General features: G+C 37.5%; 1 protein-coding gene across 4 annotated transcripts in view; it reads left to right on the top strand.

Annotated features, from left to right (window-relative positions):
• The window catches only part of LOC150099946 (ATP-binding cassette sub-family C member 1-like), a 684487-nt gene that overhangs the window by 199752 nt on the left and 461246 nt on the right, over window positions 1-23489 (top strand). For all 4 annotated transcript variants that reach the window (XM_090403130.1, XM_090403131.1, XM_090403128.1 and 1 more), the window contains exon 10: window positions 19508-19762. In XM_090403130.1, coding sequence (XP_090259256.1) covers window positions 19508-19762 — 255 coding nt within the window. The remainder of the gene's footprint in view (window positions 1-19507; window positions 19763-23489) is intronic.

The raw sequence follows: 23489 nt of genomic DNA, 5'->3' as shown, positions 1-23489 counted from the left end.
CCAAAGCATTGTTGAATGTTGAATAGCAATAATAAACATTAATTTCTTGAGCATTCTTATTCATTATAAACTACTGAAAATGTCCAAAGTCCCATAGCAACAGTGCTGTTATAAAGAATGTCCATTATAGCAAACTTTCCGCTATAATAATAAATTAATCTTTTCATCTTGCATCAGTCTGGTGAATGGAAACTTTCAATAATGTATTCACCTAATTTATGACCAACAGGTGGAATTAAATTCTGATCCACACAGTAACAAATGGAAGGATGATGGGACTTCACTCTTTGATTGAAAAAGACCTGAGTTTTATTCTTGTGATGAGAGAAATCTTTATATGGGCTTTTTCATTTGAAGGTGGGTTAATTTGTCGCATATAAAGGTAGCAGGATTTTTATTTCTAGGAATTTGGATTTTTCATCCCACATAGCAAATCAGCCAAGAGAAACACATCTATTTTATTGATTTAAATATATCTAACATATCACCTCATGTCATTTCACCATACTTTGCAATTTACATTGCTTCAACCTCTTCACACAACCAACATTTCAGAGTCCTGATAAACCCTTCATAAGGGATCTGTGGACCTCTCCATTGTTTCCATGTTGCAATTAAAACTAGCTGGGGTGTATATTCAGGGTATGCTAGGTGTTCAGCACAGAACTGGTAAATTCACGAAGAAATAATTTTTAGCAGTTATTAATTTTAAATAATAGTCATGAATGTTACAAATATCAAGATGTTTACATTGAGATTGTAAATCAGATAAGGTGAGCATTGCCATCAAATCTGAAAAGGCAATCATTGACTAGTCATGTTATGAAATAACAGAAATGTGATTCATTATGCAAGTCTGTGACGAAGAATCAGTTGCCTTTTTACCAGATAAAAGTGAGCAGCAACCAATTTGAACACAGGTAAGTGCATGAGCATTAACTGAACTTTGCACAGGAATTAAAAACATCCCAGCTCTCAACAGCACAGCTAGTTTAGTTCTACTTGGTAGATTAATTACCAGCAGCAAAGAAGTGAGGTGCAATTGGTTATTCCTTGTGATTTCCTGTTAGATAACTGCATAATATTTTAAAAGTGACATTTATTTTATCCTTCGCAACATGGGGAAACAGTGTTGAAGACGTTTGGTGTAGAGATTTTTAAAGCTGTCAAGTTAGGATAATTGTCAATGACAGTAAACTGTGGCTGTCTCCTCCAAATTTACACAGTATTTACATCCCAAAAAGTTTACATCCCAGAAATGGATCGAATTGATGTATAAACAGAACAGTTTTCCTTAATGAAATAAGTTTTTATACATATTTTAATGATTTTTTTTAATAATGTTAGCACAAAGATGATGGAAGTTTTTTCACTTGGCTATGCTACCAATCAGATATTTGGTTTAATCCTTTATCCTGTAAGCAAACAAAGTTTGCACCTGAAATATTTTCAGGACTGGGGCAACTTGTGGTAAAGGTGATTCTAGTAGCAAGGCTTATACGTTGGTCAGACATAACTGGTAATTAGTTTACGGAAATAACAAAGCATATAAAGTATATTAATTAAAGGTAACTTTAATGAATAACTTCTATATTTCGGCAACGTCACATTGCCATCTTCAGGAACATAAAGATAATGGTATGTGCACGCAGGCACTAACACAAATCAAATGAGGAAGAAAGCAAGAAACTAATATTGTTCCTAAAGTCCTAATGGTGCCCTCTGGCAGGCTAATTTGGTAGTCTTGGCAGTTGGACTGAAGTTCTCATAATGTAAGTTAAATAAAGGTAACTTTAATGAATAACTTCTATATTTCGGCAACGTCACATTGTAATTTGGTAGTCTTGGCAGTTGGGCTGAAGTTCTCATAATGTAAGTTAAATAAAGGTAACTTTAATGAATAACTTCTATATTTCAGTAACGTCACATTGTAAGTCTTCTCATAGTGTAAGTCTCCCAATCGGAGACTTATATTATGAGAACTTCAGCCCAACTGCCAAGACTACCAAATTAGCCTGCCAGAGGGCACCATTAGGACTTTAGGAACAATATTAGTTTCTTGCTTTCTTCCTCATTTGCTTTGTGTTAGTGCCTGCATGCACATACCATTCTTTATGTTCCTGAAGATGGCAATGTGACGTTGCCGAAATATAGAAGTTATTCATTAAAGTTGCCTTTAATTAATATACTTTATATGCATTGTTATTTCCGTAAACTAATTACCAGTTATGTGGTAAAGGTGGTATAAGTTCTGATCACTTGCCTTAGTATCTCCAATAAGGCAAAGCACATCTCCTTGCGGAAATGTATGATGTTATGCATTACAGGAAGGGGCCATTACCCAGACCAGTTTCGATCTTTATTGAAGTGCTGTTTAAGTAAAGACCCCTCTAAAAATTAGGCGGTCCCCCAGACCACTCCCTATGAGTGACCTAAGGACCGTCCAACTCAGCAGTGGCTCCAATCAGTGACACTCACCCCACCACCAAGCAGAGCCATAATCTCAGTGGCCCCACTCAGAGACAGGCAAAAACCTACCCCCAAGCAGACCCTCTCACATCTCAGGGAAAAGCAACTTTCTGTACAAAAGCACATCAGTGGGAGCCAGACCCAGAGGTGGTGATACTAAGGTGGTAATGCAAAAGTTATATCACCATATACCAGTTGCCAAAATGTGTCAACACCTTATTATTAAAATTCTCTGGATTAGAGATAGTTGATGGAAGTTTTTTCACTTGGCTATGCTACCAATTACATATTTGGTTTAATCCTTTATCCAAGTGTAAGCAAACAAAGCTTGCACCTGAAATATTTTCAGGACTGAGGCAACTCGTGGCAAAGGTGGTATAAGTTCTGATCACTTGCCTTAGTATCTCCCATAATGCAAAGCACATCTCCTTGCAGACATGTATGATGCTGTGCATTACGGGAAGGGTCACTACCCAGACCGGTTTCGACTTTTATTGAGGTCTTGTCATTGGGAGCTAGACCCAGAGGTGGTGGCCCAGCTCTGAAAATATTTCAGGTGCAAACTCTATTTGCTTACACTTGAATAAAGGTTTAAACCAAATATGTAATTGGTAGCATAGGCAAGTGAAAAAACTTCCATCAACTATCTGTAATCCAGAGAATTTTAATAATATGGTGTTGACACCTTTTGGCAACTGGTATATGGTGATATGACTTTTGCATTACTTCCACCTTAGTATCACCACCTGTGGGTCTAGCTCCCACTGACGAGACCTCAATATAGGTCGAAACGGGTCTGGGTAGCTGCCCTTCCTGTAATGCATAGCATCATACATGTCTGCAAGGAGATGTGCTTTGCATTTATGGGAGATACTAAGGCAGGTGATCAGAACCTTATACCACCTTTACCACAAGTTGCCCCAGTCCAAAATATTTCAGGTGCAGACTTTGTTTGCTTACACTTGGATAAAAGATTAAACCAAATGTGTAATTGGTAGCATAGCACAAAGAAATAATTTTTGGTTGGAAAGTAGGTATGCTAACCACTTGGCCAACCAGGCCAACTAGTTAGCATACCTGCTTTCCAACCAACAAGTTTCAGTTTCAAATGCTGTGGGCATGGATGTGTCTGATTGTCTTAACTTGTGTACTGCTTTGATATGGCGCAACATAACCTTTGCTGTTTTTGTGCCAGTAAACCATAAATCATCATCATTATCATCTCAATATCCATAGAACGTCATTAAAAACTTGATGTCTGAATCTCACCACAGTAGTTCATGTGTGATCTGACCACTGTTTTAAATAGTGGCACCACCTTAATTCCTACTCAGTACTCATTACCATAGTAGATATAATGTATATTCTTTGCAGCACCTGCATTGTGCCCCTTGGGTCGAGTTCCAAGGGAGTGGAAGGAGGGCAAGATTGTGTCACTTCATAAGAGAGGTGATAGAACTCAAGCATCAAATTATAAGCCTATCTGTGTGTGAGGTGCTGTGGTTAAGTTGTTGGAGAAATTGGTGAGAACTAGGATCCAGAATTGGGTTGAAAACAATGGTATTATCTTTGATGGACACTATGGATTTGCTAAAGGGAGGTCATGTTTTAGTAATCTACTTGCGTATTACAATGAGACGGCTTCCTTGGACAGAGGTAAGGAATACTGAGTAGTATACTTAGATTTTGCAAAGGCTTTTGATAGATTACTGCATGATAAGTTGATAGTCAGACTAGAGTGGATGGGGTTGGATATTAGAATAGTACGTTGGATCAGAGACTGGCTATTGCAGAAGAGGAAAGTCACTAGTGGTGTTCCTCAGGAATCTGTTTTAGGGCCATTGCTGTTAAACCTGTAAATTAATGATATTGGCGAAGATTTAGATGGGAATATTCAGTTGATTGCAGATGATGCAAAGTTGAGATGAACTATGAAGAGTAGAGAAGATATGGCCTTACAAGTAGACTTAAATAGTTTTTGGAAGTTTTTCCACTTGGTTATACTATAAATTAACAATACCAAGAAATTAAATATTTGGTTTAATCCTTTATCCAAGTGTAAGCAAACAAAGTGTGCACCTGAAGTATTTTCAGAACTGGGGAAACTCATATATACAAGCTGATGACTTCACATCATTTGCCTTAGTATCCCATAATGCAAAGCACATAACTTTATGGGTGTGTATAATGCTACGCATTCTGGGAAGGGTCACTACCCAGACCAGTTTGAGGTCTCATTTGTGGGTGCTAGACTAAGATTGAAATAATGCCGAAGTCCTAAAAGTACTGAAAATACTTCAGGTGCAAACTTTTTTTGTTTGCTTACACTTGGATAAGGATTAAATCAAGTATATAATTTCTTGATATCTTTAATTTATAGTATAACCAAGTGGAAAAACTTCCAACAACTATCTCTAATCCAGAGTATTTTAATAATAAGGTGTGCACCTTTTGGCTACTTGCATTAGAAATTATGACTTCGGCATTACTTCAAACCTAGCATCACCTCTGGGCTGGGTCTGGCTCCCACTGATGTGCTTTGTGCAGAAGTGGTCCTTTTCCTTGAGGTATGAGAGGCTCTGCTTTGGGTAGGTTTTTGCCTGTCTCCGAGTGGGGCCACTGCTGAGATTATGGCTCTGTCTGGTGGTGGTGGGGTGAGCCTGCCACTGGGTAAAGCCAACGCTGAGACATTCTTCTTGGTGACAGGGTGAGTTGTCACTGAGTGGAACAACGCTGAGTTGGATTGCCACTCGTAGGGAGTGGTCTGAGGGACCATCTAATTTTTAGAGTGGTCTTTACTTAAACAGCACCATAGACATCCTTGACTCCTTTCAAAAACACTACAAAAATCTGTTTAAAGACAATAGTATTACTGTTGGAAATTATAACCCTTGGAACATTAATTTCTTTCCTGTTCATATCCAAGATGGACTTGACAGACCTTTATGGGCTGAAGTTACCACAGCCTATAAAGAATGCCAAACAAGAAAATCACCAGGCCCTCATGGTCTAGGAATAGAACTTTATCGCAAAGCCTGGGATTTTATTCTTCCCATTCTAGTTAATTCCTTTCTCTCATCAGGACACATACTAAATGAATTTGTAGCAAGCCATACTGTCCTCATTCCTAAACCTAATAGAGATCACACCTTAATCAGCAGCTGGAGACCTATTTCTCTATCTAATACTGACTACAAGATATTTTTACGCATTATCAATAACAGGCTTAAAGTGGGAATGAGATATATAATTAAAAGCACACAAGTGTATGGAGTACCAGGTCGAGCAGTAGAATTTAATCTATTTCTGCTATGTAATCTATTCTGCTTAGTTAACATGAAAAAGCAGTTGATGGCAGTGCTATCAGTTGACCTTACTCAAGCATTTGATAATGTCTGGCATCCCTTTCTATTCCACATCCTCCAGCAAAATGGTGTAGGTAAAAAGCTGCTATCTGTTATCAAAGGAGGCTATGCCAATTCAACTACCTGCCTCCTAGTTAATGGGTTCCTGTCAGACTCTGTCAAAATTCAAAAAGGAGTCAAGCAAGGTTGCCCTCTCAGGCCAGTGCTGTTTGCATTGGTTCTTGAACCTTTCTTACAGGAAGTCAACAATACACTTGCTGTGCAAGGAATAACAGTTCCTTCAACTATAAAGGAAAATAAGGTATTAGCATATGCCAATGATGCAGTGGGAACCTTGAAGGATAATGATTCCATATATATATATTTTGGTATTTTGGAATAATTCATCAAAAGGCAGTAGATTAATTATTAATGCAGACAAGGCAAAATTAAAAGTTTATGGAAAGTGAGATCTTGAAGGCATTCCTTTTGGACTAACCCCGAAGAGAGAACCCTAATAGCAGAATATTAAGAATTTTGCTATTAGGGTTCTTTTAAGATTTTAAGTTTTTTCTTTTAAATTTTAAGAAATTTAAAAATTCTGCTATCTAAGCAATACAGCTTCTAAAATCCATAAAATATTGCAGACTGATCACACATGTGCAGACCTTCTCCTTTACTACTTGGAATTTTCATCTTTCCCTGTTTGGAAATAATGATTGTACAGGTCCAAAAGCTGAGATTGTTCCTGAATACTACAACACTCTGTGCTTAACTGTAAGACTGCTAAAACACTTCGGAATTGATATTCTTTCCATTAAAACAAGTAAAATTTGGTACAAAGAAATCTTTAATCTCTTTCGCCATGAAGTTCCACAGTTGGGTACAAACAACAATATTTTGTTTCATAACTTGATGAAGTTCCAAGGGTACTCTAACAGGAGAGATCTTGCTTGGAGAATTGCATATGGTCTCCTTCCAGTCAATACCATCAAATGCAGGTACTTTAACATCAGAGATCCAATCTGTGGCATCTGTTACCAAATGGAAACAGTGGAACATGCATTCTACAGTTGCCCTCTTGCCCTGCATATATATTTGGAACAGATTATGTAATGTGTTGGGCATTCCATTACTTACAACAGAACAGGTTATTTTTTTTACAATACCCACTACCTCTCAGCAGTGGGAAGAGAATTTTGATTTTTATAATTACCATTTATGGAAGGTTAATTCCTTCCATAAAATATCATTTATGGAAGGTTAGAAAGAAATATGGATTTGAAAACCAGCAATATGACATCCAAATGCTTTATAATATTGTATTGTGGAATTTTATTGTTCATTCAGACAATTTTTGTATTTAGAAAGAAGCATCCTAGGAGATATCAAATTTATGACTAGATGGTGTAGACCACCCACATTATGCAATATTCACCAGGGGGAGATAAAATTCTGTCTATTCTTGCTCTGAGAGGTTTTTTAAATAGTTCCATCCTCTTAATTCAATGTGGTCGTATAGTCAATTGCAGGGATGACTGGAGAGCAATCCGAGGCAGAGAAGGCCAACTCAAGGCAGTTAATCCAGATGCAGCTAACCATCTAGGTATTAGTCATCTTTGTGCTTTAGTTCAATTGGTTTTTTAGTTGTTCATCTATATGAGATTAGTGAAAAAGGAAAACTGATAGCCTTTGGCTATATGATGTTATAAAAGAGCTGAGGCCTTTTCTCTATCTCTCATCCTATCTATCTGTCTTTCTTTCTCCTAATACTATCAAGCTCTCTTTCACCCCTATACTAACTACTCTAGGCCAGTGATGAGCAACCCTTTACTTTTTCACCTCAGTAAAGGTCAAAACCGGTCTGGGTAATTACCCTTCCCATAATGCATAGCATTATACATACCCATAAAATTCCCATTACACATACCCATAAGGATATGTGCTTTGCATTATGAGATACTAAGGCAAGTGATGTGAAGTCCTGAAAATACTTCTGGCACAAACTTTGTTTGCTTACACTTGGATAAAGGATTAAACCAAGTATATAATATAATTTCTTGGTATCTTTCATTTAAAGACTTAAATAGATTGAGTGAACGGGCACTGGAATGGGGATGCACGTTCAATGTTGCAAAATGTAAGGTTTAAAATTTATTATTATTATTATTATTATTATTACCCAAGACCCCATGGAGTCAAAGGCTTATCTATGAGCTTCTTTTATCATACACACAGCTCATGTGTATGATGCTCATGTGTTTCCCAAAATTTGGGAAACAAAGATGGGATGTAGAATTTATGCTTGGTGGGGATATATTCTTGGAGGTGGATGAAATAAAAGATCTTGGGGTGACAGTGGATAAGGATCTGAAATTTATGGGACACATTTGCCAAAATTGTAATGACAACACAAAGAATTCTAGGAATGATGTAGAGGACACTGACTTGTAGAAGTAAGGAGATTCTTCTTCCATTCTATAAGGCTCTGATTAGGCTACACATGTACTACTGTGCACAGATTTGGCCACATGGTTTTCAAAAGGACGAAGAGATGTTGGAAAAGATCCAGTGGTGAATGGAAATGGTGGGTGGTGAATGAGTAGAATGCATTGCCATAACTAATGATGAGTGCTTTAATGCCAAATATCTTCAAGGCAAGATATGATAGTTATTGTGGTATGTGAGCATTCGATCTCCTGCAATAAGTCTTCAGATTCCATGGAAGCTTCGAAGTAATATTAACATTGATCAATCTATAACCATTGGTCATTAAACGGAACTTAAAAATAAAAAGGTGTAGAGAATTAAACTAACCAGCAGCAATGATGAGGTTCCACTTATTTAAGTGTTTAACTATAATCTTTGTTATGTTTTAGGCCTGTGAAGCTCAGTGGAAGTGCCATTTGCATCCACTATGATAGGCTGCCCAAAGATAGACTAAAGTTCAAGTCTCATCAGCTACTAGAGAAACGTTTTCTAAGCTTTTCTTTGTGTTAATCTGAGTTAGTCGATATCTGGCGTGGGCAAGCAGGTTTTTTCTCTTAGGATTAAAACTTAGGATTTTCATCTCACAAACTCAAGAAAATCAACCAGAGCCCACACTATTTCAGACAAAACATATCCCACTAGAGTTTGTGAGCATTCAATCTCCTGCAATGAGTCTTCAGATTCCATGGAAGCTTTTAAGTAATATTAACCATTAATATTCAAAGTTAATATTACTTAAAAGCTTAATATTATTCAAATTTAATATTACTTAAAACCAGAGCCCACACTATTTCAGACAAAACAAGTTTTACTAGGAATAATTAAGTATATATGCGTAATTGTTTAAGTAAGAGCGGCTGTAAACGTTGTACGCTACCGATATTATTAGTGTGGGGTTTTTTTTCTTGCTTAAACTAAATACGAAAACGTTAATATTAGACCTAGTAACCTGCAGAGAAAAAAAAAAAAAATGGCAGCGGCATTGTCATTCCATGATTTTAATTTGGATTTCAGTCGGTTCGTTAAGTGTGAGGTCTGTTATATGTATTCCTTCGACTACATAAATGATTTGTGGATGTTTAGTGCGGATGGAAGAAGGGTGTGTGCGAAATGTGACCTGAACGAGGAATTGATGAATGCGAATATGAAGTTGATGACAGAAAGTGCTAGAACCGATAGTGTCGCGAGTGCACGTTTGAAAGAGACGGATGGCGGGAAAGAAAGGCGAAAAAATGTTAAAAAATCAGAAAAAAAGAAAAAGAGCGATTTGACAACCGTAACGGATGTTAAAAGGGACGAAAGTAAGGCGGAAAGAAACGAAATTGAGAGATCGAATGAAAGTAGAAATGGCGTGGTGCAGAAATCGCAAGTAAAAAAAATCGAATGAATGATAGCGAAAAAAGAATGACTGATGGCGAAAGTTGGACGCATGTTGGAACGAAAGTACTGAACCAAAGAAAGATGAATGACAGTAAAAGTGAGAAGAATGATAGCGAAAGTTGGACGCATGTTAGTCCGAAAGTACGGAAACAAAGAAAGATATGTGAGAGTGAGAAGAATGATAGTGAAAGTTGGACGTATGTTGGACCGAAAGTACGGAAACAAAGAAGGATGAATGAGAGGGAAAGTGAGAAGAGGGGGTCGAGAGTTAGAAAGTTAGAAAGATTTAATGATAGAGTGAATGTGTCGCGAGGTTCGGAAGGTTAATTGGATTGGATGAAGCAAGAAATGAAATGGATGCGGAATGAAATTGAGAGAATTCAGGTCAAAACTATTAAAATAAATCATGATGGCATGAAAGAGATAACAAAAGATGAGCGAGTGGCGTTGTATGGCGACTCCATTATTAAAGGTGTGCTAGAGGATAAAATGCACAAGGTATGTTTTCCAGGCGGTAAAATGAGTAGAGTGATTGAGGCATTGAATATGAGGCGGGAACGAGCAAAAGAGTTAATTGTATTAATTGGTACGAATGATTTGAGAGAGAACAAAGAGCATGTCAAAATGAATGAATGTCAGGAGACTGCTTGGAAAGATAAAGGAGAATAGTGTGACAGGAAGGGTGGTCAGTGTGTTGCCTAGGTATGATTGTGGTGAAATGAGGCGGAGAGCAAGGATTATGAATGATATTCTGGCTGAAATGTGTGAGGAGATGGGAGTAGAGTTTGTTAATGTATGGAATGAGTTTGAGGGACGAAGTGAGCTGTATGGGAGCGATGGACTGCATTTGAGTGGTTATGGTGTGAGTCGCTTGGAGAGACTGCTGCTGGAAGGTAGAGAAGTGAATATAGAGAATGAATCAGATCGAGAGGGGAGTGATGTGGAAGAGCAGGAGAGATTGAAGGAGTGGAAATGAATGTGGAAGTGAGTGGTATGAGTATAGAAAATGAGATAATGGGTGTGCAAGAGGAGCAGGGAAATGGCGAGGCTCAGGGTGGACAGGGATACACAGCGTGAGAAAGGTGGATGCTCCAAGAGGAGGTGAGAGAATGTGTAGGCAGGAAAGTAATGGGATGATCAGGGATCAAAAGGAAACAGATGGAATTGCAAAGGGTTCTAAAATGAAGAAGCAGAAAGGGAAATGGCCCCAGTCCAGCATGGAGAGATCACATCGAGTGAGTGGTATCAGTGGAACTAGCTGTAGATCCAGAAATGAGTTGTTGTGTTTGTATACCAATGCTAGAAGTATAAGAAACAAGGCGGATGAAATGGTTGCACTAATTGCATCTGTGCACCCAGAGATTGTCGGAATAAGTGAGACATGGTTAGATGAGGATGACATCCTGACAGGAATAGAGATGGAAAGGTATGATGTGTTTCGTGAGGATAGAAGGGGTAAAAAGGGAGGGGGAGTGCTATTGATGATAGAGAAAGAGTTATGTCCATACAAGGTAGAGATGCAAGAGGGAAATGGGGCCAGTGGTTTTGAGGCAGTATGGTGTGAGATAGAGGTGAATAGAATCAAATACTTGGTGGGATGTTGTTATAGACCTGGTAATGTGGATGGTGGTGATAGTGAAATGTATAGTCAAATAAGCCAAGCAAATAAGAAAAGGGTGATCATTATGGGTGATTTTAATTATGGCAATATAGACTGGAATGAAGAGATAGCAACTGGAAGTAAAGAAAATGAGTTTCTTGAGTTTTTGAGGGATAACTACCTCAGACAGTATGTAACAGAGGGCACAAGAGGATTAAGGGTCTTGGATTTGGTCATCTCATCGGAGGATGTAATTATCAATGAGGTATCAAATCATCCACCAATTGGTGAAAGTGACCATGAGGTGATTACTTGGGTGGTTGCCAGCAGTGCAAGGACCCCAGTGAAAAAAGGGTATATGTGGAACTACAAGGGGGGTGATTATGAAGAGCTCAGTAGACAGCTTGCAGGTGTAGCATGGAATGAGGAGTTAGCTGGAAAAGAGATCAATGCAGCTTGGAGGATTTTCAAAAAATATTTAGTGGATGCAATGTCTAAATGTATACCACTGTGGAGAAGGTTAAATAAGTTAGGTGTGTGAGATGGATGAATAAAGAGATTAAACATGCAATACAGAGAAAAAGGGCATTGTGGAGGCAGCATAAGAGAAGTGGAAGTAACCAATTTCATGAGTTCTACAAAGACCAGGCAAGGAGAGTGACTTGGTTGGTGAGAGTAGCTAATGAGAGGTATGAACAGCAGTTAGCTAATGAAGCTAAAAAGAATCCTAGGGAGTTCTTTCGATATGTAGCCAGCAAAAGAAAGAATGATTATGGAAGGATGACATTGATTGGAGGAAATGGTATAAAGACAGCTGTTGCAGAATGTGTGGTGGAGATACTTAATGAACAGTTCATAAAGATCTTTCAATCTTGTGAATGTGACTTCATGGAGAGATTAAGAGCAGTTGATGATGGGGAGGAGAGACTGACTGTAAGTGAGGAAGAGGTATTTGGGGAGTTGAGTAAACTAGATGTAAATAAGGCTGTGGAACTTGATAATATATCACCGCGTATTCTGAAGGAATGTGCCAGAGAGTTGACACCTGCCTTGACATATTTTTTTAATACGAGTCTTGCACTTGGTCAAATCCCTAAAGAGTGGAAGGAGGGCAAGATTGTGCCACTTCATAAAGGAGGTGATCGAACTCAAGCATCAAACTATAGGCCTATCTGTGTGTCAGGTGTTGTGGTTAAGTTGTTGGAGAAGCTTGTGAGAACTAGGATCCAGAGTTGGGTTGACAACAATGGTATAATCTTTGATGGACAGCATGGATTTGCTAAAGGGAGGGCATGTTTTAGTAATCTACTTACTTATTACAATAAAGTGACTGCTTCCTTGGACAGAGGAGAAGGATACACAGTAATATATTTGGATTTTGCAAAAGCTTTTGATTGAGTACCTCATGATAAGTTGACAGTCAAACTAGAGCAGATGGGGTTGGATATTAGATTAGTGCATTGGATTGGAGACTGGCTATCTGATAGGTATCAACAAGTTGTGTATGGGGGTGCAATATCCAGGAAAAGGAAAGTCACTATGGAGTGCCTCAGGGATCTGTTTTAGGGCCATTACTATTTAACTTGTATATTAATGATATTGGCAAAGATTTGGATGGAGATATTCAGTTGTTTGCAGATGATGCAAAGTTGGGACGAACCATAAAGAGTAGTGAAGATGTTGTGGTCTTGCAAGAAGACTTGAATAAATTGAGTGATTGGGCAAGCAAATGGGGATGTGAGTTCAATGTTGCAAAATGTAAGGTTTTAAAATTTGGAAAACAAAGATGGGATGCAGAATTTATGCTTGGTAAGAATATATTGTTGGAAGTAGAGGAAATAAGAGATCTGGGAGTGATAGTGGATAAGGATCTAAAATTTAGGGGACACATCGCCAACATTGTGAAGACAACACAAAGACTTCTGGGAATGATGAGGAGGACACTGACGTGTAGAAGTAGGGAGATTCTTGTTCCATTGTATAAGGCTTTGATTAGGCCACACATGTACTATTGTGCCCAGATTTGGTCACCTGGTTTTCAGAAGGATGAAGAGATGTTGGAAAGGGTCCAAAGGCGACTGACTAAGGTAGTTTCTGACCTCTGGAATGTCGAGTATGAGGAAAGATTGAAAAGATGTAATTTGCAGAGTCTAGTGGAGAGAAGGAAGAGGGGAGATATGATAGAGACCTACAAGTTGGTAAGGGGTTGTTATAGGATCAATGGTGGAGAAGTTCTACAGAGAATAGTGGGAGATCAGGGGAGAACCAGAGGTCATGCCTGGAAACTGTATAAAGAGGGTGTGAGTAGGGGAGTGAGAGGCAGGTTTTTTTCGTGCAGAGTTGTGAATGATTGGAATGCCTTGCCTGAGAGTGTGGTGTCTGCAAGGAGTTTGAATGTGTTTAAGACCCGGTATGATGAGATGTGTGTGAGATAAAAGGACCTCCTAGATGAGTCTTTGACTCCATGAGGTCTTGTTTAATAATAATAATAATAATAATAATAATATCCCACTAGAGTTTGTGAGCATTCAATCTCCTGCAATGAGTCTTCAGATTCATGGAAGCTTTTAAGTAATATTAACTTTGAATATTAACCATTAATATTAAGAGACTACAAAACAAATCTGCTACAAGATAGCATCATCAGTTGCTGCTTATAATTAATGATAGTCTTGGGCTAGTTATTTTTGATTTGCTACCAGTGGAGATTGAACTGCCCACTCAGTCTCCAAAAATTACATATTGGTAAAACATCCTTGCCTACTCCCCATAAGGGGATAAGAGGCATCAGCTGATTTTTTTTTCTTTTACTTATCAGAGATCAGGATAAGGTCAGTGGTTGATCTGAACAGTTATGCTGTAACTTGCTAAAGTGTATCATGTTTTAGCATGTTCCAGTGTGTAGATATATTTTAGTGTTGATCACTGTGATATAAAGACCAAAATGTTATTTTATCTTAGTTTTAAGTAAATAATAATTACTGTGATATGGAAGTTTGTGTTCATTATTTTGCACATTGAATGCTAATGACCATGCAGCCACAACAGGAAGTAATGTTATTTGGTGCTTGCATCTTAATTCCTGAATTAGAACAAATGTTTGCTTCATGCCACTGAAGTTTTTGTTTTAACAACTCCCAAATGAGTCTGAATTACTACTGATTGGTAGCCAGATCATTTATAGCAGACTTAAGAATTACTAGTTCTGAACAGTCTGCATTGCCCAATTTTAGAATAATTTTCTCTCTATTTGCTATTTTCATTATGTTATTTGCACAATTTAACAGGACAATCCCATATGCTGTTAAGGATTGACAGTTTGAAAAACTACCCTTCTTTGTATATCAAATATAAGTATCTTTTTTATTTTTTTTTTTTAGAAAGGGAATTTTTTTTTTAGAAATGGAAAGAACATGAAATATTTATTTTTGTATATATATATATAAAGATGTAGCCATTTTTTAGTACCTTTTTGATTGCACACACACACACAGTTTTTGTTTTGCACACTTTTGATTAATGCAGATCTTGATGTACGGAGATGATTATTTTAAGACATGTCTTCAAGTTTTGCTATCTAAAAACTTTCATTTACGAGGGGAGTCTGAAAAGTTCTCGGCCTTGAACCATAGATGGAACACTATTGGCAAGATTTTTTTTTCTAAGTTGGTACATCTGTCACAATCATCCATGTGAAATTGCAAGTTATTCTATCAAGTAGTTTGTTTTATACAGCTGTCTGAAGCAAAAGTGTTGTCTGTATTTCTTGAAATGGATAAAATTGAGTATCGTGCGGTTATAAAATTCTTTGTTAAAGGTTTAACGCCATAAGAAATTCATTTGAAGTTCAGAAAAGTTTATGGGCACGTGTCTCCTTCATTTTAGACAATTAAGAAATGGGCTGCCGAGTTTAAACATGGCCATACCAGACTTGAAGACCATAGCCATTTCAAAAAAAACATGTAGGATATATTGCATGAAGAATTGCAAATGAAAAAGCTTTGTGCAAGATGGGTGCCATGCTTGCTCACAGCAGATAAAAAATGCACTTGCATGAAAATCTCTGAACAGTGCTTGGTGAATGTTTTAACGAGAATAAAACTGATTTTGTGCATTGATTTATTACTATGGATGAGACTTGGATTCACCATTATACACCAGAATCGTAACAGCAGTGAAAACAGTGGACAGAAGCTGGTTGTTCAGCACCAAAGAAGACAAAATCAGTTCCATCAGCAGGAAAGGTCATGGCATCGGTGTTTTGGGATGCTAAATTCATTTTGTTTATTAATTATCTTGAAAACGGAAAACAATAACAGGGGAATATTATTCCAATCTTTTAACCAGACTAGATGAAAAAATTCGTGAGAAAACACCCTGTTTGCAGAAGAAAAAAATCATCTTTAATCATGGTGTGCCGCAGGGTTCTGTTCTTGGACAACTACTTTTCAATTTGTTCATTAACGATATAGGAAAGGATCTGAGAGGAAGTGTTTACTTGTTTGCTGATGATGCAAAGTTGGGTAGAGCAATAGTGAGCGCACATGATGTCAAAATTTTGCAAGATGATTTGGATAGTTTGGAGGACTGGGCTAAGGAAAATGGATGTCAATTTAATGTGGCATAGTGTAAGGTTATTTATTTTGGGGTGAAAAGATTAGCAGTAGTATATGACATTGGTGCAACCATACTCCAGGAGATTGACGAGGTCAGGGATTTGGGAGTGCTGGTGGATAGGGAGTTGAAGTTTAGGGGGCACATCGCAAAAGTGACTAAATCAGCTCATCAAATCGCTTGGTTGCTGAAAAATACTTTAACAGGCAGAGACAAACAAGTTATTGTTCCTCTGTATCGAGCCTTGATAAGACCCCATCTAGACTACTGTGCCCAGATATGGGCGCCAGGGTTTCTTCTTGATGGGGAGGAGGTGGAGAGGATCCAGAGACGAGTGACCAAGATGATAGCAGGTCTATGGAATGAACCTTATGAGAACAGGTTGAAGATTTGTGGGTTGCAGAAATTGGTTGATAGGTGGAAAAGGGGTGATATGATTGAGACATTCAAATTACTGAAGGGTTTCTATCAGATTAATTCAGAAGATATTTTTGAGAATAGGATTGGTGGTGGGAGGACTAGGGGCCATACATGGAAGCTGGACAAGAGTGTGGTTAGCAAGGGTGTTAGAGCTAGGTTTTTTACTTGGAGAATGGTGAATGAGTGGAATAAGCTGCCAGAGTCTGCTGTGGGTGCCATGCCTGTGAATGAGTTTAAGGCGAGGTATGATAGATACTGTGTGAATGTCGAATAGTTGTTCTTGACATAATGTTAAGGCTCCCTCGATGAGTCTATTGACTCCTTGGAGTTGCCCATAATAATAATAATAATAATCATCAGGAAAATGCTCCTGCTTACAAAGGTGTTTTGGCAATGTGAAAATTAAGGGATCTGCACTATGAATTGCTGGAACATCCACCCTATTCCTCAGATTTGGCTCCCTCTGACTTCTATCTCTTCCCAAAACCAAAACTCTTCCTCGCTGGTTAGTGTGTTTTCTTCGAATCAAGAGGTGATTGCAGCTGTACAGGGGTATTTTGCATATCTTACTGACAACCATTACAAGGATGGGATAATGGCGCTGCAGCATTGCTCGAATAAATGTATTAGTCTTAAGGGAGATTATGTTGAAAAATAAAAATAATTTTGAAATTATAAATTATTTTTTCATTGTTAGGCTGAGAACTTTTCAGATCACCCTCGTATCTGGCTTGAAATAAATTTGTAGAATGCAAAATGAGATATGAAGAGATGTTTGAGAGGGTCCAGAGGCGATTGACCAAAATAGTTTCTGATCTCTGGAATGTTGAATATGAAGAAAGGTTTAGATGATGCACTTTGCAGAGTCTAGTGGACAGAAGGAAGAGGGGATGTATGATTATTGTTATTATTATTATTATTATTATTATTACGGGCGACTCCAGGGAGTCCATAGAGTCATCAAGGGAGACTCTAAACATCATGTCCACACAACTATACGACATTCTCACAGTATCTATCATACCTTGCTTTGAGCTCACTCACCTTCATAGCACCCACAACAGACTCTGGCAGCTTATTCCACTCATTTACCACTGTAAAGATAAAGAACCCAGCTCTAACACCCCCGCTAACCACACTCTTACCCAGCTTCCATAGGTGTCCCCTAGTTCTCCCACCACCAGTCCTGATCTCAAAAATATCCTCTAAATTAATCCTATAGAAACCCTTTAGCAATTTGAACTCAATCATATCTCCCCTTTTCTGCCTATCAACTAATTTCTGCAACCCACAAATCTTCAACCTGTTCTCATATGGTTCGTTCCATAGACCTGCTATCATCTTAGTCACTTGCCTCTGGATCCTCTCCACCTCCTCCCCATCAAGAAGGAACCAAGGTGGCCAAATCTGGGCACAGTAATCAAGATGAGGTCTTATCAAGGCTTGGTACAGAGGTACAATAACTTGCTTGTCTCTGCTCGTCAAGGTATTTTTCAACAACCAAATGAGTTGATGAGCTGATTTAACTACTTTTGCAATGTGCCCCCTAAACTTCATCTCCCTATCCAGCAACACTCCCAAGTTCCTGGCCTCATCAATCTCCTGGAGTACAGTTCCACCAATGTGGTATACTGCTGCTAATCTTTTCACCCCAAAATGAATAACGTTACATTTTGTCACATTAAATTGACATCCATTCTCCTTACCCCAGAACTCCAATCTATCCAAGTCATCCTGCAAGATTTTGACATCTTCTGCATTCACTATCGCCCTACCCAATTTTGCATCATCAGCGAACAAATGAACTGTTTCTCTTAGATCCTTCCCTATATCGTTAATGAACAGATTAAACAGCAGTGGTCCAAGAACAGAACCCTGTGGCACACCACTAGTCACAGGCTATCTTTTAGACTCTACTCCTGAATAAACTACTCTTTGATATCTCTCCATCAACCACCCACCTATCTATCTCACCAACCCTATATCCATTCCCATATGTTGTAATTTTCGGATTAGAATTCCATGTGGTATCCTGTCAAACGTCTTTGCCAGGTCCAGCAGTATCACTGTAAACCCATTACCCTTATCCAGTTCAGCCGTCACCTTGTTATAAAACTTGAGCAAGTTACTGAGGCATGATCTACCCTTCACAAAGCCATGCTGTCCCCCAAACAGTATCTCATTTTCATCAATCCATTCCTGTATTTTTCCCTTGACTACTTTCTCCAAGACCTTGACAATGACTCCTGATATGCTGATTGGTCGGTAATTTGCAACCGTAATCTTGGATTCTCCTTTATGCAGACTCGACTGAGAATCAACCCGTGCCGATATACCATCCAATCCCACAGATGTATTCACATTAAGGTTCTGTAATAGACTATTCACCTCCACTTCATTCATCACAATTCCCGTATAAACTAATGGTTCCTTCATTTTTTCAATGTCACCACCTGGATGATATACTTTTGCAAAGTGCTCGCTCAGTAACTCCACTATATCGACTGAGTATGAGTTCACTTGAAGTTGTCTATCCATTTGATAGTGGGTAAACTGAAGCCATGAATGGATGAATATGATCAGTGAAACTATCAAGATAAGCTGTGGTATTCAGACAGTGTTCATCTGGCATGAAGGGACATAAAATGTACTTGAGTGACTTTGAACATGGTATTATTGTTGGTGCAGGACATGCTGGTGTCAGTGTCTCACAAATGTCAACTCTTCTGGACTTTTCTCACACAACAGTTTGGGTGTACTAGGAGTGGTGCAATTACTAGACAATTTAAAGTGAATAAGAAACCTGTGCACAGGAACAGGTCATTGATGCACTGCTGTTCACTTGAAGTTGTCTAGTTATTAAACCACTCCTAGTAAACCCCCCCTAACACTGTTGTTAATCACACCTTTAACTCATTGTGATGCATCAAACATGAAAAAAATCCCAGAACCAACCATTGGATGCCAATATGTGTACTTTATATTGCCAACTGCAGCCATGTGACTCAACATCTTCAGGAATAGTCTATTTTCCTAAATGGAGAGATGTCTCTAATAAAGTGGCCACTCAGTGTATATTTCATAGTGATTATAATTAAATGCCTTTACTATTTTAATGATATATGTGAAGACTAGGAAGAACAAAAAGTAAATGGGTAATAAAAATGTCTTTTCATATTTCTTTAAACAGATATTTAGAATCAGTAGTGCTACTAGGAAAAAACATACAAGTGGAGAAATTATCAACCTGATGGCAACAGATACTGAGGAGATACTCCAAGTTACTTTCTTTTTTCACAATTTGTGGGGTATTCCATTACGAATAATTATTGGAATATATCTTTTATGGCAGTACCTTGGACCATCTTGCTTAATGGGAGCTGTTGTTGTTGCAGTTGTGATTCCATTCACTTCATGTGCTGGCAAAAAAATAGACAAATTTCAGGTAGTATATGTATTTTAAGTTGATTATTGTGTTTTTATTTATATTATTATTATTATTAATATTATTAACACCAGACCTCCTTGGAGTCAAAATACTCATCTTGAGAGGCAAACACATGCTTTAAACTCATTCAGTGTATCTGCATTCACCACAATGTTAGGCAAAGCATTCCACTGACCAACCACTCTCTCTCTCCATGCAAAGAACATACTCCTTATGCCCTGCTCACACCCTCTTTATACAGTTTCTGGATATATCCCTTGTTCCACCCCTTCTGCCATTCTGTAAAAGATTTCTTCCACATTAACCCGATAACAATCCTTTACCAACTTAAATGTCTCAATCATATCCCCTCTCTTCCTACTATTCACAAGGCTTTACAAACTGCATTCCCTCAATCTGTCCTCATATCAAATGTCCCAATATCATTAATATACAAATGAAATAATAGTGGTCCCAAAAACTGAACCTTGCAGCATATCACTAGTGACTTTCCTCTTTTGAGATAGTGCCCGACCATACACAAATCGCTGAAACTTATCTGATAGCAATTAACATATCCAACTTGTTAGTCTATCATCCAATTCCATCTGCTTCAGTTTATTGAAGTCTAGGAAAAGCGTTTTCAAAATCTAAGTATATCAAGGGAGTGCATCTCACTTGTCCAATACCTTTGTCACCTTGTTATAGTACATAAGCAAGTTTGTAAAGTGGGCCCTACCTTTAACAAACCCATGCTGACAAGCACAAAGAATATCACATATTTCAACCTATTTTTGTATCTTATATCTTATCAATCTCTCCAATACCTCAACTACATCTCCAGATATACAGATCAGACTATAATTTGTTGTCTTAGCCATATGAACTAGAACAATTTGATCTTCCTTCCATTCCTTTCAGGCTTTGCTATAGCAAAGACTCCTAGGAACATTCCCTTAAGACATATGATGATATGTCATCAAGTCCCATAGCTTTATTGACATCTAGCTTACTTAACTCCTCATACAACTCTTGCTCGCACACCATTAAGTTTTCTCTCATTTCATTCTCTACACTTGAGCTGATTTCACATTAAGGATGAAGTACCCTGATGAATTACTCATTGAACACCTTGACTATGTCCTCTGCAGCAGTCACCAATCTCCCACTCTCATCCATTAACAGCATCTTACGATAATCATTCTTCCTTCTACTTGCCACATTACAAAAAAAAAAAACTTATTAGGCTTTTTCTTTGTCTAATTAGCTAAGTTCTGCTCCATTTTTCTTGTCCTTACCAGCTGAGTTACTCTCCTGGCCTGCTCTTTATACTCTTCATCCAACTGATTATTACCATTATTCATTTTGTGCTGCCTTCAAAATGCCATTTTACACCTATGTTATTCAGCCTTTTGACCTTTTGGAATACATTCACACATTGATGCTGTTATGCATTTCTTTGCCAGTTTCCAAGCAGCATTAATTTCCTTACCTCTCAACTCCTCATTCATTGCTATAGCTCTAAGCTGTTACCTAAGCTTGTTGTAATAACCAGCTTTGTACTTCCATATATATCCTTTCCTCACAGAAGTTTTCGTATGGCTAGCCACAACCCTTGTGATCACTTCTTGATCACTCTCACCAACTGGACGGAAGTACGAAACCCCACTCATAATCACATCTTCTGATTAAACGATCAGATCTAAAACGCTCAATCCTCATGTATTCTCCTTATTCTGCCTGAGATAGTTTTCTCACAAGAAGTCTAGAAATTCATTTTCCTTATCCCAAATACTACTCTTCATTCCAATCATAATTAAAATGATCCATAATAATCGCTCTTTCCTTGTTCACTAACCAAGAGTGTAATATCAGTGATGATAGACAATTAAATATGTTTTCCTGTCAACCTCCACCTTACACCACACTGTCTCAAAACCATTGCATTATTTTCCTTTTTCATGTCTACCTTATGTAGATATAATTTATTTATTGATAATATTATTAATTTAGGGTAAAATTAATAACTAAATTATTAACATTAATTAATATTAATAAATAAATAAATATGTGTGTGTGTATATATATATATACACACACACACACATTAATAATTTAATAATTTATTATTATTATAATATATATATATATATATATATATATATATTTGAATTTATTTATTTAAAGCCAATTTGAATATATTATATTCAAATATTATTTTATATAACACCTGCAAAGATTGCAGAGACTCATCATGAGAGAGTGCTCTACATTGTTCAACATCCATAATCCAATACACTCCATACTTCAACATGTCACATAATCTATCATTTTTGCCTATTTGCCTGCTAATTGTATTTCTGTCTGGTAATCTACATGTGTTCTTTGGCCAGTTTCACCTGTATGTTTGATGAAAAACTTGAGTTTTTTTTATTTACTTTCTTAAATTTGACATTTTATTATTATTGGACTTTTATCATCACCATCAAATTCCTGGTATGTACTCACAAGGAATGAGTAGGATACTATGAATGGTATCAGATGAAAAGTTTCCATAATTACTAACTTCTTATTGACAATTTTCTTCACAATTAATCTGCTGTGTGCCAGGACTCCAGTATTGTAAGATCTTATCATAACATAGTGTTTATAAAAATTTGAGACACTACTGTGTATTTAATGTTTGTTTCAATATTGGAATACTCTGAGTTTGCATAGTAATATAACTATAAAAACATTAAACATTAATAAATAAACATTAAAATTTATTTATTGTAAAATTTTTGCCTAAGTGTCATAGGCATCTTCAGCACAGGATTATAGAACAGCAATCAAACAATAACAGACAATTCTAAAAAGACTCACTTAGTAGCTAATGTAAGATATCAAAAAACTGGTCATTAATTTCCTAACTTAAAAAAGAAATAAAATAATAATAAAGAATATCAGTGTAAAATCAGTGATGATTAAGAGGAATAGATAGGAGAAAGTGTAGAGGAGTCATGTTTGAGAAGCAGGGTTAGTGGGACTTGTTATAGAAACAGAAATGTTTGTTTAGAAATGCTAGAAGCATTGAATACAAGAAGCATTCAATTATGAGATATCATTGAATGCAAACAGTAGCTGGTAAAAGATCGCGAATGTAGCTACATGAGTAAGCAGAGTTGACAGAACAGCTTAGTGCTTGAGCAGTAATGGTAAGACAGCTGGTGAAAGTGGCGATGAATTAGTGATATTGATTACTAAAACAGCACGCGTATATGTCAGTGAGTTAGCGGTAAGACAGTGGACATTCAAGGTAGTGAAAATGCAATTTGCGTAAATGACACTGAAAAACTAATTGAAAATATGAAAGTGGAGTTGGTAAAGATGAGGCAAGAGATTAAACATATGAGAATGAACTGAGGAGAATTATCGATTTGCATGGGAATGTGAGGAAGAATGGGACAGAAGATTTGAAAGAAATATGGAATGATTTGAGAATGACAGGGTATAGAGATTCAATGATAAGATGTGTGGTGAGTGAAAAGGTGCACCAAGAGGTAGAATGAGCAGTGTGGTTGAAGCATTGGATAAGAGGAGCGCATGAGAAAAAGAAGTGATAGTGGTAGTTGACACAAATGATTTCACTTGTAACAAGAAGAACGTCAGGAGAGATGTCATGAGACTGTTAAGGAGAGTGAAAGATAACAGTGTGGTAGGTAAGGTAGTCAGCATGTTTCAATGATGAGTTGAGAAGGCAAGT

This window comes from Typopeltis vanoorti, chromosome 13 (assembly GCF_054136105.1).
Source record: "Typopeltis vanoorti isolate ZY-2024b chromosome 13, IOZ_Tvanoo_1.0, whole genome shotgun sequence".
NCBI lineage: Eukaryota > Metazoa > Arthropoda > Arachnida > Uropygi > Thelyphonidae > Typopeltis > Typopeltis vanoorti.
This window is presented reverse-complemented; position numbering and strand designations above follow the sequence as displayed.